The sequence below is a fragment of the Cololabis saira genome, chromosome 10 (genome assembly GCF_033807715.1).
Source record: "Cololabis saira isolate AMF1-May2022 chromosome 10, fColSai1.1, whole genome shotgun sequence".
Classification (NCBI taxonomy): domain Eukaryota; kingdom Metazoa; phylum Chordata; class Actinopteri; order Beloniformes; family Belonidae; genus Cololabis; species Cololabis saira.
The window spans coordinates 17991093-18009107 of NC_084596.1; the positions used below are offsets into that span (position 1 = coordinate 17991093).

General features: G+C 42.0%; 1 protein-coding gene across 1 annotated transcript in view; it reads left to right on the forward strand.

The window, feature by feature from the left end:
• Positions 1-18015, forward strand: part of atp1a2a (ATPase Na+/K+ transporting subunit alpha 2a) — a 54818-nt gene that overhangs the window by 3487 nt on the left and 33316 nt on the right. The window contains exons 3-8 of the mRNA XM_061731871.1: positions 1522-1581; positions 2361-2564; positions 6099-6212; positions 6625-6759; positions 12256-12373; positions 15698-15966. Coding sequence (XP_061587855.1) covers positions 1522-1581; positions 2361-2564; positions 6099-6212; positions 6625-6759; positions 12256-12373; positions 15698-15966 — 900 coding nt within the window. The remainder of the gene's footprint in view (positions 1-1521; positions 1582-2360; positions 2565-6098; positions 6213-6624; positions 6760-12255; positions 12374-15697; positions 15967-18015) is intronic.

An 18015-nucleotide genomic window follows, 5' to 3' on the forward strand; every position in this document is an offset into this window, starting at 1 on the left:
TCGCAGCCATGGCAGCCTACGTTCCTGCTGCATTCTGCAGCCTACCTGGCAACCTCTGGTCGGGGGGAGGAGGGGGAGGGTACACGCCGCTCAACAATATTTTGAAAGTGACTGCAGTACCAGTTTTGGCCATTTCTTACAGACGGCTCCTTTAAAGGAGCTTGAGGCTCCTTTTAGGAAATTAGACTCTCTAGCGCCACCCTTCACCACGACGGCCGTTGGGGGTACTGCAGCCAACAGTGAAGCCGGCACGGGAGAACGGGGAGAACGCACATGCAGCGTCATGTGACGTCACATCCGCAGCCCAGAGCGGGAAATTCGGGACCGAATTGCAGCACATTTTGCAGCACACAGCCTGTTCAAGGCAACGGAGAGATACACTAGAGGAATCATTCTTTTGGGTTTGGAACGCTTCATCTGACATTATTACTAGAAAACTTAAAATGTATACGCATTTTTTTCATAAATCTTGCCACAATCCGGCCTCAAGCTCCTTTAAGTTTATTATTTTGTCATTAAGGTTTTTGGGGGTTTTTGTTCAAGCTCTTTTCTGAAGCGGGGTGGAGCTTTCAACCAGCTGAAGTTGCTGTTGGGTGATTGTTGTCTTTCTGCAGAATGAAAAAAAGTTGTCTTCGATTCTGAGGCTGAGAACATTATTACAGGGAACGGACGAAGGACAAACTTCTTGGAGTTATCTTTTTGATTCCTGTTCAACATTTCCACAGAGCAGTAGCTCACAGAAGACCATATCACCTTTCCTTGACTTAATTCAGCCTCCTCGTTTATTTCCTTTATTCCACACGAAGAGGAAAACTAGTATGTTTTTGTTATTCAGCCGCTGTCTCTTCAGCCCAGATACCGTCGAGTTTCTCGTCAGAATAAACTTGGACGACATTCAAATTACTCACAAAACCAATAGTAAAAGCACAGTTACTGCCAAGAACAAAATGTCACAGCGCTGCCTTCAGTTCGTCAAAATTGTCCCCGTGACGATGAGAATAAGTGGCTGCCACCGTGGAATTAGTAAATACAAGATAAGTACATGGGATCTTCTGAAGATGCTACACTCGAGTGGAAATATGTTCACATTTGGAAAGTAATTGAATGGGTAAAGTACCGAGGCAGAGTTTTCCTTGGTTTGCAGCAGCACACCAACAGGCTTATTTTATTTCTACATGACTGAAGCGAACAAGAGTTCAGATTTTTCCAGTTCAGCAGGAGGAGATGCAGTGGGAGAGGACATCTTTGACCTCTCTAATCTCTCATGAGGAATAAATCATTTATATAAATCCCCTGGACCTAGTTGGAGACGGAGAATAAAGATTTTTCAGTAAGAAGGAGAGCGGTGACGCGTTGCTTTTTTACTGCTGTATCCACCGAGCTTCAGATCACACCCTACATGTATATCAGTAAATGAGTCATTACAGAAAACTGTCTTGTTTCCATGTCACAATCTTCCAAAGATAGATTCATTTCATTGTTCCACCACCAAAAGCGCAAATAATCATTTTGTCCTTGCAGGATGACCACAAAATATCCGGGGATGAGCTGGGACAACGGTATGGAGTGGACCTTGCACGGGTAATAACGCATCTTGCTTTTATACACATGTTCCCTGACACAGAAAACACACAACAAAGAGCTGCTCTAATATGCGGTGCAGAGATGTAATCTGCTGATCCCTGCACTGGAACGCAACATCCAAGCCGAGAGCAGCGTTTCTCTGGTCGACTTCGACCCACCACTGCGTCCCCAGCTCACCTTGAGTCTTCTTCATCTCTAATCCTTTGCTCACACAAACAAACTTGCACTCTTTGATGCAAAAAAAAAAGAAATAAAAAGAAAAAAGTACACACAAACAAACACACACATGCACACACACCAATACAGATACGAAAACAAACACTAGTCTTTTTGTTGAAGCCAGATTTCCTGCTCGCTGTAAAATTTGACATTGCGGCATTGCAGGTGAAGTGAAGCAGACTTTATCTTGCCAAGATTAGCGCGAAGAAACGGAAGATGGAGAGCATCAGCAGCAGAACAAGCTGCACAAATGTCAAATGTAATGGAGGTTTTGCACGTCTAGAGTGGGTGGCAGCACAATAGTCCAGGTGTATGCTGATCACTTTTGTAAATTGCACCATACAGGAAAAATTAAATAATAATAAAACAAAAAAAAGTTAGTCAAGGACCTCATACAAGAATAGACACGTAGTTTATTATCCTTGCACTGTTAAATAGGTCAGGCAGGAATATTTGATGCTCTGCAGCAGAAGACAGGATAGAAATCAGGCCATGGTGTAAAAAAGATTTCCATTGCAAGTAGAAAGGCATTTATTCCTGAAATATGTTTTCCCCAGGGCCTGACCAATGCCAGAGCTGCGGAGATTCTGGCCAGAGACGGCCCCAACGCGTTGACTCCCCCACCCACCACCCCGGAGTGGGTCAAGTTCTGCCGTCAGCTGTTTGGTGGATTCTCCATCCTGCTCTGGATTGGAGCCATCCTGTGCTTCCTGGCCTACAGCATCCAGGTGGCCACAGAGGACGAACCGGTCAACGACAACGTGAGAAACTGCTTCGTCAGAACGTGCACGCGTTTGTAGAAAGCATGAGCCAAGAAATTCGCAGGTACAACAGAACGTGTATACACATGTGCACAGTCTCATGCAGAGGCGAATAGTTATGATTATGCTGGGAAAAAAAACAACCAAAAAGCTGGAAAACGTTATTGGATAAAAATAAAATTGAATCAAATGAGCCACAAATGATTTAAACATAAGGATTAATAGAAAATATAACACAAACAAGACAGCCAACGCTGTTATGTTGAGGACGCAGGTGCTGAGTCAAGTGCAGGAGGCAGGAAGGTGATAATTAAAATACACTCTATTAATTTACAAAAAAACAACAACACAGGAAGTAATAATTTTCCCCAAAAAAGTACAGAGTGAAAACCAGAGCAGACAGCAGGAAATGAGTGAGAGGCCGGCACGCCAGTCTGGCACATAAAAACCCGGGGAGCATATACTCAAGAGGGAGGCGGTAACTAACGCCGAGCAGGTGTGTGCTGGTGGAATCAACAGAGCTCAGAACAGGTGTGGAACCAGACAAAAGAGAAACACACTCGAGGAAAAACAGCCAAACTAACGGAGCCGAATGAGACAAAAGTGCTCAGAAATGAGACGCACTTTTGCCAACCTCACACTTTTACAAGCAACTTCACGGCCACGTCTTCTACAGGCGGGAGCCAATAAGAGCCTGGCATGAATACCAGCATGATCACGTGATCTCAGGCCACGTTTACACATAGCCGGGTATTTACAAAAATGTCAATTTCCCCCTCTACGTTTTGAAAAACACCATCATTTACACAAACCAGCATAAATAGCTGTTATGGTGCTATGAGCTGCCAAACTTACAGGGGGCAGTGTAACGAGAAGATAAAGTCATGCTAGCCAATTGGAATCCTGGAAAAAAACGTCAACAAATGACACGAGTAACTTCCAGTTACTTCCAAGATGGAACGAGAGTCTTTCGTTTGGAGTGACAGAGAAGTGGAGTTACTTTTAAGTGTGACGTTATAATATAAAACAAGTAAATTACAAGAGAATATTGACAGTGGCCAAACAAATTGTAAACGCAGGTCGCACACATGACGCTGGTGACGTTTCTGTCGCATAATGTGACGTTCTGAAGCCTAAATGTCCGTTTCTCTCTGTTTACAAGCAAACGTGAAGACGGAGTTTTTGCAAATCTCCAGTTTGGCCGAAGTTTTCATAAATGATCGTATTTGGTGACTTTGAGCTTTGTTTTCGTGTAAACGAACGGCCAAAATGTATGAAAACACCACTGTTTTTGCTACGTGTTAACGGGGCCTCAGTGTTAGCTAGCAGTCAGAGCAGATCAGGTGCAGCTGGGGGGCAAATATTCAGCTTCTCATGTCTCGTCTAATTCAAACTGTGTCTTCCCATGATGCAATTTGTGTGAGCAATCATGTAGGAGCGCGGTTGTCTTTTGATTTATGAATGAATCTGGTCGTAGTTGTGTAAGTGACAGCTCCATAAGATCTACGACCTTTAGTCTGGGACTGAAAATGTCTGTTAGTCGTTTAAAAATCTTTCTAAAGTTTGTGTAAGTCTAATCTAAGTGTGTGTGGAAGGCATTAAATGAGAGCGAATAGAGGGGGGCAGAAGGCCTTATTTCAGCAAGGCTATGCCAAGCTGGTTTTGCACATATAAAAGTACGACAAAGCACGAAACCCTACTGTCTGACCCACCTTAAACCAGTTATTAACCTTAAACTTTAAAAAAAACAACCTTAAATGTTGATCCTTTGTCTTTGCCGCTGCTGTAGCATGGGATAAATAAAAGTCTTTTCTTATCTTATCTTCAACCGGAGATTACGAGTGCCACGAATTTATGAAATTTACTCAACAATTTTTTTTTTCCCCCTTTTGATCTCAAGGGGGATATTTTCTCATGATCTTTGCTTAACGAGGATGGCCTCTTGAGATCCCAATCTCCTCTGTGCAATTCCAGGCCAAAAATGAGGACTCAAGTGGCCACAAGAAACAGCAGGGATGTCCTTCTCACTGAGCTGTGGAAAGAATACGAGTAAAGCTTGAAATTCAACAGCATGAACTACATTTGAGATACTTCTTACACACAAATTACTGACGGGTTATCACAAGTGCACCCACACACAGAATTCTCCAACCCTCTCAGTAAGCGTGGCGTTCAAAAAAAGAAGAAGAGATGGAGAAAAAAAACAAACTCCCACTGACACTGGCAGCACTCCTGGTATTAGCAGAGAAGCATATTCAGACCAACCACTGAGCAGATGGAATCAGGCACCACCCATGCTGCACCCTGTGCCTCCGAATCATTATGCAATCACCATTCAGCTCTATCTGAACTCCAGTCAGCATTAAAGCCTTGCATAATGTACAGTACAGTAACAGTAGATGTAGACACACGCATGCATGCTGGTGATAAACTTAATCTCCCCGTGATTTTAATCTCTTCATTCGGTGCTGCATATGTGCAGCTGCATGCTCTAGTGAGCTGCTTCAAAGCCCCGACTGCCTGCAGCTTTGGCACTTTGTAAAAATTTACAGGCAGTCGCTAAAAGATGAAAATCCACACGAACATAAAGTCACGCATGGCTTTTGACAGCTGGAAATTTATTTTCATCATTTTGGTGTGTCATGTGTGCTGGATGATAAGATTTGGTTAGTGGGGTTTTTTTTTTTTGGACGTGCTGATGAAATTTCACATATTGTTGCACCGTTTTATTTGATCTAATTAGTTCTGTTGTTGTCTAATGTCTTTTGTTCTGATAGTGTAGATTTTAATGGGCTATCTGCTTGGACAGATGTTGCAGCCATAATTCTGCACATCTGGAGCAGAGGAGCGATCGTGGCGCAGAGAAATCTGCAGAAACCATATGGGAAAGCAAGCGGGAGCTGCAGACGGAACACTGCATTGGAAACCTCTCTGACAACCGATTTTCTAAGGATACGGGTGTATTTCTTGGTTCACAAGATTTTTTGCACAGCTATGGTTGAGGGAAAAAAGAAAAAATAGAGTCAAGACACCAAAACAATCTCTTCTTGCTGTCAAAACAAAGACAAGACCTTGCAGAACGCAAACTTTCTCAGACTGGAGAAATTTTATCTTCCAGCAGTCCAACAGCTACAGTGCACCAGCTGGCAGATGCTTTCATCCAAAGCGACGAGCTGTCTTGTTTGCATCAGCGTGAGCTGAGCCCATAACAGCTTTTTCACTCCGTAAATAAAACGGAGACCAAAAATAAAATAGAAGCACATCAGAATGAATGTGTCGTCGCTATAAAACTACAAACATGCTCCTGTTCAGACGGTATCTCCTGGTGGCTTCACAAATCATTCTCACTTCTCATGTTCCTGGGTTTGGGACCGATGCACAATATCTAAACATCTGTTTCCCCAGTTTTTTTTGTATTTCTTCTAGCTATTATTCCACTCTTTGCATTAAAGGTTTTATTGTTTGAAGCACTTAAACCTACCTAGTGGCTAATGACCCGGTGTCTCCCGCTGCTCTGCTTCCCCGCTCTTTCAGCTCTATCTCGGTGTGGTGCTGGCAGCGGTGGTCATCATCACAGGCTGCTTCTCCTACTTCCAAGAAGCAAAGAGCTCTCGAATTATGGACTCCTTCAAGAAAATGGTACCACAGGTGAGTCGGTGCATTAGGTCTACGGTGTCGTCTCAGAGCTTCCCGAGTCAATACACCATCCCTCAAGTAGGGCTTACACACACACACTTGAGCGGATACCTAATAAGCTTGCACAAAGGAAGATAAATGTTTGACCCAACTTTGGATTGAGAGAGTGTTAGCATAAAAAGTCCTCCTCCTACTTCTTATCCCACTCTAGCACTTCGATTTCCTAATTCTTTAATCTATTTCTGCTCCTTTCACTCCTTCTTTTGCCTTTTTCTCCCAACCTGTCACTCTTCTCTTCTTATTTTCTTTCATATCTGCTTTTCGTATACATGTACACCCTGCAGGTCCTATTCTTTACACTTTTCTTCTGTCCATGCAAACTCTCCCTCACTCCTGCTTTCCCTCTGATTTGTCCTATTGGCAGCAAGCGATGGTGATCCGTGACGGGGAGAAGATGCACATCGATGCAGAACTCGTGGTGCTCGGGGATTTGGTGGAAGTCAAAGGGGGGGACCGGATTCCAGCTGACCTCCGAGTGGTCTCCGCCAGCGGATGCAAGGTTGAATTGAAATTTTATTTTGAACATGAAACAGTAGTGAATACAAAACAAAACAATTATTATCAATAATAAATAAATGTAAATAAGAAAACAAAATAAACAAAAATATAAATAAAAACATGCATCCATCATAATTAACATGCTCAAAAAGGAGTAGGAAGAAGTAAAAACGTATTAAATCCTACCCCCCTAAACTCTATTTTATTATAGTCAAAATTAATTTAATTTCTATACAAAGAACAAAAGACACACAGACACACACAGACACACACACACACACACACACACACACACACACACACAGGACTGTCTCAGAAAATTAGAATATTGTGATAAAGTTCTTTATTTTCTGTAATGCAATTTAAAAAAAACAAAAAATGTCATACATTCTGGATTCATTACAAATCAACTGAAATATTGCAAGCCTTTTATTATTTTAATATTGCTGATTATGGCGTACAGCTTAAGAAAACTCAAATATCCTATCTCAAAATATTAGAATATTTCCTTAGACCAAGTAAAAAAAAAAAGATTTATAACAGCAAAACAAAATCAAACATTTGAAAATGTCCATTAATGCACTCAGTACTTGGTTGGGAATCCTTTTGCACGGATTACTGCATCAATGCGACGTGGCATGGAGGCAATCAGCCTGTGGCATTGCTGAAGTGTTATGGATGCGCAGGATGCTTCAATAGCGGCCTTTAGCTCATTTGCATTGTTGGGTCAGGTGTCTTTCAGCTTCTTCTTCACAATAGCCCACACATTCTCTATGGCAGGGGTTTTCAATTCCAGTCCACAGGCCCCCCTGTCCTGCATGTTTGAGATGCCACCCTGCTTCAGCACACCGTGATACAAGGGGCTGTGTCATCAACAGAGATGTACAGACCTTGATGACAAGCTAATGAGGACCTTTAAATAGAATCATGTGTGTTGATGCAAGGCAACATCTAAAACATGCAGGGCAGGGAGGCCCGAGGACCGGAATTGAAAACCCCTGCTCTATGGGGTTCAGGTCAGGGGAATTGGCAGACCAATCGAGGACAGTAATGCCATGGTCAGTACACCATTTACTGGTGGTTTTGGCACTGTGGGCAGGTGCCAGATCATGCTGGAAAATTAAATCATCATCTCCATAGAGCTTTTCAGCAGACAGAAGCATGTAGTGCTCTAAAATCTCTTGGTACACAGCTGCATTTACTCTGGACTTGATGAAACACAGTGGACCAACACCAGCAGCTGACACGGCTCCCCAAACCGTCGCTGACTGTGGGAACTTCACACTGGATTTCAAGCAACTTGGATTTTGCTCCTCTTCAGCCTTTCTCCAGACTCTGACTTCCAAATGAAATACAAAACTTGCTTTCGTCTGAAAAGAGGACTTTGGACCACTCTGCAACTGTCCAGTGCTTCTTTTCCATAGCCCAAGTCAGACGCTTCTTCCATTGTCTTGAGTTCAGAAGTGGCTTGACCATGGGAATACGGCTATTGTAGCCCATTTCCCGGACACGTCTGTGAACAGTGGCTTTTGTTACCTGGACTCCAGCTTCAGTCCACTGTCTTTGAAGCTCCCCCAAATTCTGGAAGCCACTCTTCTTCACAATGCTGTTAAGGCTGCAGACATCTCTCTTGGTTGTGCAGCGTTTCCTGCCACATTTCCCCCTTCCAACAGACTTTTTGTGGATGTGCTTTGAAACTGCACTCTGTGAACAGCTTGCTCTTTGAGAAATGTATTTTTGTGTCTTACCCTCCTGATGGAGGGTGCCAATGATGGTCCTCTGGACAGCAGTCTTTCCCATACTTGTGATTTAGTTTACTGAACCAAGCTGAGTGGTTTTCAAGGCTCAGGAAACCCTTGCAGGTGTTTCGAGTTAATTAGACGATTCAAGTGATTAGTTGAATACTCTACTAGTATACTTTTTCATGATATTCTAATATTTTGAAATAGGATATTTGAGGTTTCTTAAGCTGTAAGCCATAATCAGCAATATTAAAATAATAAAAGGCCAGACCCAACAATGCAAATGAGCTAAAGGCCGCTATTGAAGCATCCTGCGCATCCATAACACCTTAGCAATGCCACAGGCTGATTGCCTCCACGCCGCATTGATGCAGTAATCCGTGCAAAAGGATTTCCAACCAAGTACTGAGTGCATTAATGGACATTTTCAAATGTTTGATTTTGTTTTGCTGTTATAAATCTTTTTTTTTACTTGGTCTGAGGAAATATTCTAATATTTTGAGACAGTATATTTGAGGTTTCTTAAGCTGTAAGCCATAATCAGCAATATTAAAATAATAAAAGGCTTGCAATATTTCAGTTGATTTGTAATGAATCCAGAATGTATGACATTTTTGTTTTTTTAATTGCATTACAGAAAATAAAGAACTTTATCACAATATTCTAAATTTCTGAGACAGTCCTGTATATAAAAACATACACCAGGGGTCACCAATCCTGGTCCTCGAGGGCCACTGTCCTGCATGTTTTACATGTTTCGCTGCTTCATTGCACCGTGATAAAAGTGACTGTGTCGTTAAGAGAATTGTGCAGACCTCAATAACAAGCTGATGGCGATGATTAATTAGAATCAGGTGTGTTAAAACAGAGAAAACTCTAAAACATGCAGGACACCGGCCCTCGAGGACCAGGATTGGTGACCCCTGATATACACATATACACATACATACACACACACACACACACACACACATGTCATATGAATATCAATAATAACACATCCTCACACCTAACTAATATATCAGTATCAACAATATACAAAAAAGAAAAGAAAACAAACTAACAACTCATAACGGCAGAGCCCCACCCCCAAAAGCAACCAAACCCCCCTCAAGGTAGAGGAGTGGTGGTGGATCTGGCCCAGGGGAGCTTCAGCAGGATGACGTTGGTTCTTTTTCTCCTTCCTGATTAAAAGTCATGTTTTTTTTGTTTATTTTCACCTTTTAGCAGTTTGATTCTGAAAGCATGTCTCCTGTTATTTAGTTATTTTAAAGTGCCCACCATCTTTCAAGGCACCTTGCTATGAAAACTTAGTAGGAGACATGAATCATTAATTAGTGTGAGAAAGTTAGAGCAGAATGTTAGAGAGTGAACATAAAAAAAATATCAACCTCATAATGCATATGAGTGCATTTTATGCCAAACATCAATATTTTACTAATCCTAACCAAGCGTCAGGATGCCTCAACCCAATCGAGAGTTTGTGGTTTCAGAACAGAAAACAAACCACCGATGAAAAGAAAAAAAAAGACATACTAGTATGTCATACCAGTATCTCTTGTAAGACATACAAGAGAGACTGATCTCATGATTCAAAGGCCTATAAACCCTACTCCCCCTTCTGATTTAGTGGGTTTATTCATTATTTATGGATTCAGTTTGGATTTATCCACAACATAATTCTGTAAAATGGCATTTGAGATATTTTGCCATTTAGTCTGGTCATGAAAGTTTTCATGGCATCAACAACATGATCCATGACAACGCCTCATCTTCTTTTCAAGCACTGAAATCTGCAGTTAGCCCTCGAATAGCAAGTATAACGTAGAAGAAGATGGTTTATAAGTCCAATTCATTCAATTGTGAACAATCTGATTTTCTTTATTTACATTGTATGTTTCTAATATTTTTACAAACTGTGAAAACGTGACAGCAACAAAGTTTTCTAAAAAATAAATAAATTGATGTCTGAAACATTTCCAGTGCAAGTAAGGTAATGGGAATGTCATTAGCTCTGCACATATCTGGTGATAAATCAAAACGAAATGCAAATTTTGCCTGATGAAAAATGAAGGTGCATCAGAGTTGTTTGTTTCAAACGGCACACCGATCCATCATGCGCCTGTCAAGATGTCTCGTTTGGAACCATAGAGTTGTCATGACGATGCACAGATACGCCACGCACTCAGAGGGCATCGCCCAGACAAACACTAACCTCCAGCTATTTAATGCTTAAATAATGAAGTTATATTTTTGGCACGTGAGGACAGGCGAAGGGCCCATTATTCATATTTTGTCGAACACGTCTTATTTACCCGTCAAACGGAGGCTTTTTCAACGCCAGGCACTTACTTTTATAGACCTGTTATTTGGGTAAGACATCCCAAAATTCCTGTATTTTCACTCCCTGAAAAATGCTGGAGCTCTTTGGGTTTGCCTCCCTGCCAGCACATATTCACACTGGAGCATTGTTTTTGAGTGCCTTTGCTTTTCAGTTCCATGAAAAACTGTCTTTGATCGTTTGGAGTTTTCCTCAGACTAGAATAAGTGGAAGAATGTCATGGTACACACAGTTCTCCTCAAATACTCATCATACCTCCAGTGTTTGGTTCTTCTTCTTGGTTTATTAGCTGCTGATTGTTTCTTGAATATGTTACATATTGACCTGAGATTTTTTTTTTTTTTCCAAGTCAAATGAGAGGACAAGAGTGACTGATGACAAGGAATGGGCAATATTTTACTGTTCACGATAAACCGTCAAAAAAATTCCTCACGATAAGAATTTGTCATCTCACGGTAAAAACGATAAATTCCCGTTGATGACGTTTTTGTGTAAAGCTGATTTTTGGAAGGAAGGAAGGAAGGAAGGAAGGAAGGAAGGAAGGAAGGAAGGAAGGAAGGAAGGAAGGAAGGAAGGAAGGAAGGAAGGAAGGAAGGAAGGAAGGAAGGAAGGAAGGAAGGAAGGAAGGAAGGAAGGAAGGAAGGAAGGAAGGAAGGAAGGAAAGAGAGAGCAGGAGGAAAGAAGGAAGGAAGGAAGGAAGGAAGGAAGGAAGGAAGGAAGGAAGGAAGGAAGGAAGGAAGGAAGGAAGGAAGGAAGGAAGGAAGGAAGGAAGGAAGGAAGGAAGGAAGGAAGGAGAGAGCAGGAGGAAGGAAGGAAGGAAGGAAGGAAGGAAGGAAAGAGAGAGCAGGAGGAAGGAAGGAAGGAAGGAAGGAAGGAAGGAAGGAAGGAAGGAAGGAAGGAAGGAAGGAAGGAAGGAAGGAAGGAAGGAAGGAAGGAAGGAAGGAAGGAAGGAAGGAAGGAAGGAAGGAAGGAAGGAAGGAAATAATGGCAGAAAGAAAGAAAGAAAGAAAGAAAGAAAGAAAGAAAGAAAGAAAGAAAGAAAGAAAGAAAGAAAGAAAGAAAGAAAGAAAGAAAGAAAGAAAGAAAGAAAGAAAGAAAGAAAGAAAGAAAGAAAGAAAGAAAGAAAGAAAGAAAGAAGGATAAATTCCCGTTGATGACGTTTTTGTGTAACAAACATGGCGGATCTGAGAGCGAGATAGATTTATAGTTACAAAGATGGAGTTGAATTGGTATTTTTTTTATCGTCATTTTTATCGTTATGGGGATAAATGCCAGAAATTATCGTGATACATTTTTTAGTCCATACCGCCCATCCCTACTGATGACAAGCGTACGCCGTATACCCTCCATCTTGTACACCACCAGAGCTACGCCTGATGAAACACTCTCTTCCCTGTTCTCTTTTCCTGTGAAGGTGGACAATTCCTCACTGACGGGAGAATCGGAGCCTCAGACTCGCTCTCCGGAGTACAGCCACGAGAATCCTCTGGAGACCCGCAACATCTGTTTCTTTTCCACCAACTGTGTTGAAGGTCAGTAGGTCACATCTGGCCAAGATGGTCTCTTATCACCTCTGGATTTCTGTCTTTCAGCCATCTGGAGATGACATTGTTTTGTTTTACCACCCAACCATGAACATGTTTCAGCGCGCAATTAATCTGGCATCCTCTCCGACCAGCCTCAAGCCCAGTCGCCGTCTAGTTAGGGATGTTGAATGCTGGAGGATCAGTAATGAGCGTTTCCATTTAGGCTGTCTGTTGCTGCCAGTCATCAAATAGTGACACAGTGAGCATAGGAATTAGATTTTTATTTAAAAAATATGCAACTTCATTAACATCTTCATTCAAATTCTAATGGCCATCTTGTAACTACTGTACAGTTCATTGTTTCTGTGTAATAAGTGCTTTAAATAGGTCCTTTGTCCATTGTACACAGTACAAATGTGTCTTCATTAGATGGAGCTGCCATGGAGTAATGTACACTAAAGTGCCCGGGCCGGCCTTGTTCCCACACATGCGTGTTTATCTGAGGGTTGCACCTATTTCTATGAAAAGCCTTGAGGTCTTTGAAAACCTTCCTGTTTTTCACTTGGTTCGGAGTTTCGCTGTAGACCCCCCATAAAGTGTATAAAGGGCATAAAGTTAATATATGAGGTGGAATTCCAGACAAACCAATGTGTTATTCTATTTTTTTAATTTTTCAATGCTGACCTGGGCATTTCTGCGTCCTACCTCAAACACTGAAGAAAAGAAGAAGAGCTTTGGCTCTTCTTCCTACCTGCAGCTGCAACAAAATGCGCTAACTCTTGTTTTTTTTCCTCCCCCAAGTACAGTATACCACCGGTTTTGCCATAAAATATCCTCTAACTCTCCTTGATTTTCCGAAAGCCATGTTTGCTGCTAAACTCTTCTTCAACTGTAATTGCCCATGACGGCTAACCCCTTAGCCGCCGTGTATCATGATGGTTTTCCGGTTCCGTATTGCCACCAATATTAGAGGACGTGTGCAGTTCAGTTCAAGTTAAAAAATAATTTAAAGCAGGTACCACCAGTGCAACTGACTCTTTTTTATATTTACACTTTTGAGTAATATCAATTTCACTCTCGTTTTGTGAAAGAGTAGATACAATTTTCTTTTTTATCATGAAACATTTTCCCAAAGTCTCCCATACGGAGACAAACTCAGGTTTGTGTCGGTTAACCTTCCATGTGAGGTGCTGTTTCTGATATTAGGGAAACTTTCAGGAAACATTTTGCAAACAGTTTAAACCCTGAGGGGTTCAAACGTAATTCAAAAAGGTGATGTACATTAAATTATTTCAGAAATATCAGTATTTTTTCCATGTACTGAAGATCTGATCCCTAATGAACAGAGTAACTACAGTAAATGTCTCCAGAAAAACTTTCTTGAGTAATTCAATGAAATTCATTTTGTCTTAGCTTATAATTAACTTGGCTGTTTCCTTTATCTCAGACAAGGTTTTTAGTTTTTTTTTTTTACCTGACATGTTTCGGTGGAAACTTCAGCCGTCATCAGGGTGTCACATGATGGTGTGTGACTCGTCATTGATCAGCTGATGTTGGCAGATCGATACAAAGCCCTCGGCTGTCCGTTCACCCCTCCAGGAGCATGTAGACTCCCTCGTCCCTGTTGAGGTTCTCGGGCCCCGCTTCCTGAGCTCTGACCCATGATGTGACCACATCATGGGTCTCTTTCAAATATTTTAGTTTTGGCGATAGATATTCTGAGCCCTGAAAGATGGGACTTTTGTGGGTTAGATTCATTCCTCCTTCTCTTGAGGAGCTTTTGATCTACCTAGATCAGGGTTGTCCAAAGTCCGTCCTCGAGGGCCGCTGTCCTGCATGTTTTAGATGTTCCCCTGTTTCCACACACCTGATTCTAATTAAAGGAGCCGTCTGTAAGAAATGGACAAAACTGGTACTGCAGTCACTTTCAAAATATTGCTGAGCGGCGTGTACCCTCCCCCTCCTCCCCCCGACCAGAGGTTGCCAGGTAGGCTGCAGAATGCAGCAGGAACGTAGGCTGCCATGGCTGCGATAATTAGATCCGAGCTGGCAACCCGGATGCCGAAACAATACTGACTTGGTGATTGGGGGATAGGTGGAGGGTGGAGCTTCAGGCCAAAACAAAAAATGACAACATAAACATCAGTTGAGGGCTGCAAACTCCTCTTTTTAAACTGGAATATCCTGGCTTGAGTGCTGTTGTCAGTGACATAAGTATTTGAAATGAACATGATTTTTAAATGTCTGTTGACATATCGGGGTCATTTTATGATTCGTTTTATTATTGCTCTTACATACAGCTCCTTTAATGCTCGTCATCAGCTCGTCTTCAAGGTCTGCGTAACTCTGTTAATGACACAGCCATGTCTGTCAGGGTGCTTTAAAGCATGGAAGTATCTCAAACCTGCAGGACACCGGCCCTCAAGGACCAACTTTGGAACCCCCTAACCTAGATGAAGCGTTGATGGGGTGCTTTTCCTGTTCTTGTGCTATTCTTGAGGATGTTTCCTTTGTTTTTTTTTATGTGCCTCCCAAAGATTACCATCCCTATGCGTGCTTGCTTTGCATCTGCAACAGTGTTTAGATGGTTCTTCAACATCAGCATTAATGCAAAATACCCCAAGATACCAAGTAAAAAATTGCATAATATGGAAAAGATCAACATTATTCATTTAAGCTGTCTGGGCTTTTTAAGGCCCTTGGCAGATTGGTGTTTTTTCACTAATAAAGTAGTCGCTATAAAAAGTGCTGATGGAGAAGTCTGAGGTGAGATCATTTGTCTTTAAAGTGATGCAGATTTTTTCCCCTCACTCACTCCGTCCAGCATCTGTTCGGCCCGCCCGGGCATCAGTCACCAGCCAATAACTCTGATTCCCCCCCATCTATCACTGCTAAACACGCAGCTATCATCTTCCCAGCAGACCTCCTCCTTGTTTACAAAATACAGCGCTCAGCTTCTGCGATGTCTTCCACGTTGGAGCGCTTTAGTTTTTTCCTCCTTAAACAGCTCTCTGAGGACGGCCAGCAGGTCAGCTGTCGCTCTGATGAACACTGCAACGAACAGCTTGTGATCTGTAATGACATATTATTTAAACAGCTGCGATCAAAATGAAAATAAGAGTAATTTGACAGGAAAACTGATGCCCTCTGTATGCACAGCGACAACTCAATGGCATAACTACTAGGAAGACAAATCCTTTAAAACATCCCTATTTTCCTTCTGAGGAGAAAATGAGATGTAGGTGATTGTTGACATTTGCTACACACTTAAATCCATTCGTTGAACTTCACTTGTGGTCTCGCCTGACGGTGATCTTCCCCCCCCAACAGGTGCAGCCCATGGCATCGTGATCGCCACCGGTGACCGGACGGTGATGGGTCGCATTGCCACGCTGGCGTCCGAGCTGGAGGTCCGGCGGACGCCCATCAACATTGAGATTGAACATTTCATCCACATCATTACTGGCGTGGCCGTGTTCCTGGGTGTGACCTTCTTCATCCTGTCCCTCATCCTGGGATACACCTGGCTGGAGGCCGTCATCTTCCTCATCGGCATCATCGTGGCCAATGTGCCTGAGGGACTGCTGGCTACTGTCACTGTGAGTAGAGTAGGGAAGTTATTATTTTATGAGAGGAGGGATTTTTACAGGTCTTATTCAGACGCCTCCATGTTATATCACCGTGTTTTTCAACTGTGAGATGGAAGCCTTCTTAAATAGGCTTTTCAGTGCACTTCAACTTCATTTTATACCACATCCCTGAGCAGCAAGGACAGGTCCTAATATGTTTTGGAAATACGGAGTAAACCGAGCTGTCGAGTGAGGTTATAACTTTGAAACTGATATTATACTCTTGACTAGTGTGTTTTCAGTTTCCAAGCTTGCACTATTCTTAGTACAAACAAAGAGTTGCAGTGATGAGAATTACTGAGGCATGTTAATTTGGAGGTGAGTGGCAGTATTTGATTTGTATTTGTAAATGTAATTTCTGAATAGCTTCTGGATGCATAAAATATGGCAAAGGAAAGTATGAAGTCACTGAGTCATGCCAAAATTTCTGAAGTAGCCTGTAGGTATCTCGAAAAGAAATAATGGCTATTGAAATTATAACTTTCTTTTACATTTATTGTCACTGGTCAGGTTACAAAGTGAAATCAAAGCATTTCCAATACGTGTCATCTTACTTACATATTGTTTTCCATGAACAGAAATTAAAAATACAGTAACAACCAGCATTTTTTCCCCACCAGTTTCAATTTTTTAAACCATGAAAGTTTGTCCTCTAAATCTAACTTAATAGCTTGAATGCCTAAACCTAATAAAATAAATGAAATAAAAGAACAAAAACATGGGTGGCCCAATTTAAAGGCAGGATAAGCAATTCCATGCAATATAAAATCCAGAAGCTGCTTTTGTCTCATCCATGTTCACGATTGGGCACATTTTCTCAGGGAGCACCAGAGGGCGCTACTCTTCTTGTTTTGTTTCAACTAACAACTGTTGTGACATCATCCTGAAATCACTTACCCTACCTTTAACAGAGAGTTTAAAAAAAAGGAAAGTGAAAACGAGGAAGTGAGAGGATAATATTTCCAAATTGGGACTGAAACTCTGAGACTTTTCATCTCCTTCCCTCCACCCTTCTTGTGAGGACACCGTCGTTAGTTCATAGGTAGAGAATGACTCTTGAATATTGTTGTGAAGGTGTATCGAGCGAAGATGCCATAAGACGCCTTGTCAGATCTCAGTGCTGAAAAAAAAAGAACTGTGAAATGGCTATTTAATGAGCATATTTTTCAACTTATAACATTAGTAAAGGTCGGGCTGTTCGATATAACTTTGGTAATCAACTAATCTTCTTGAAAACTAGTGATGAGTGTGATGGCCTGAAGAGTAAAATAATGAACTAAAAGTGGTTTCAAGTATGTCTGGTAGAAGTGCAGAGACTAGCCAAACTGGCCTTAAATTCCTCAGGAGGCGTTCTGACTGAGCAGCTGGTTTAACATCGGCATTGCAGTTTGATGTACTGTTCATATAAAAACATTGATTAGCGTAGCTTTTAGCCAGCCAGTTTCAGAGCCCCTATTGTGCCTCTTGGCTCACCATTATAGTTTTCTGGCACATGTAAATGGAACCGAGCCATCTTCAAAGTTATTAGTTACACCTATGCTTTTCCTAACAATGGTGCGCTCAACGTGAACGTCAGATGCAGCTCTAATCATCCTAAAGAACACAGGCGTGATTTGTTTTGGAGCTGCTCCAGTGCTGAAGTGCAGCTAAGCTTCCTGCAACAGTAAAAGGGAGTGAGCGGAGTCGGATGCCAGCTGGCATTTGAAATGGCATCAGTCGACATTCACCGGTAGTAGAAAGTAAATTAACCTCCAGTGGCTGCTTTCTTTACTTCCTTTTGCCTTAAACAGAAACTGGATGTCCGTGGAAGTGTTTGCGTTCACCTGTGGTGTGATGGGAGGCCGCTGATGAGGGCAGTTTGAATTAAAAGATGTGGATGCATCTCTTACGACTAATAGAATATGACTTTTCATTGTATTTTATGTCCACGTTCTCCCGTTTTTTACCAGCTAAGGGAATACACACACAAATACACACACAAACAAACGCGTATACATGCATCATGCACCGGGGCCTGTG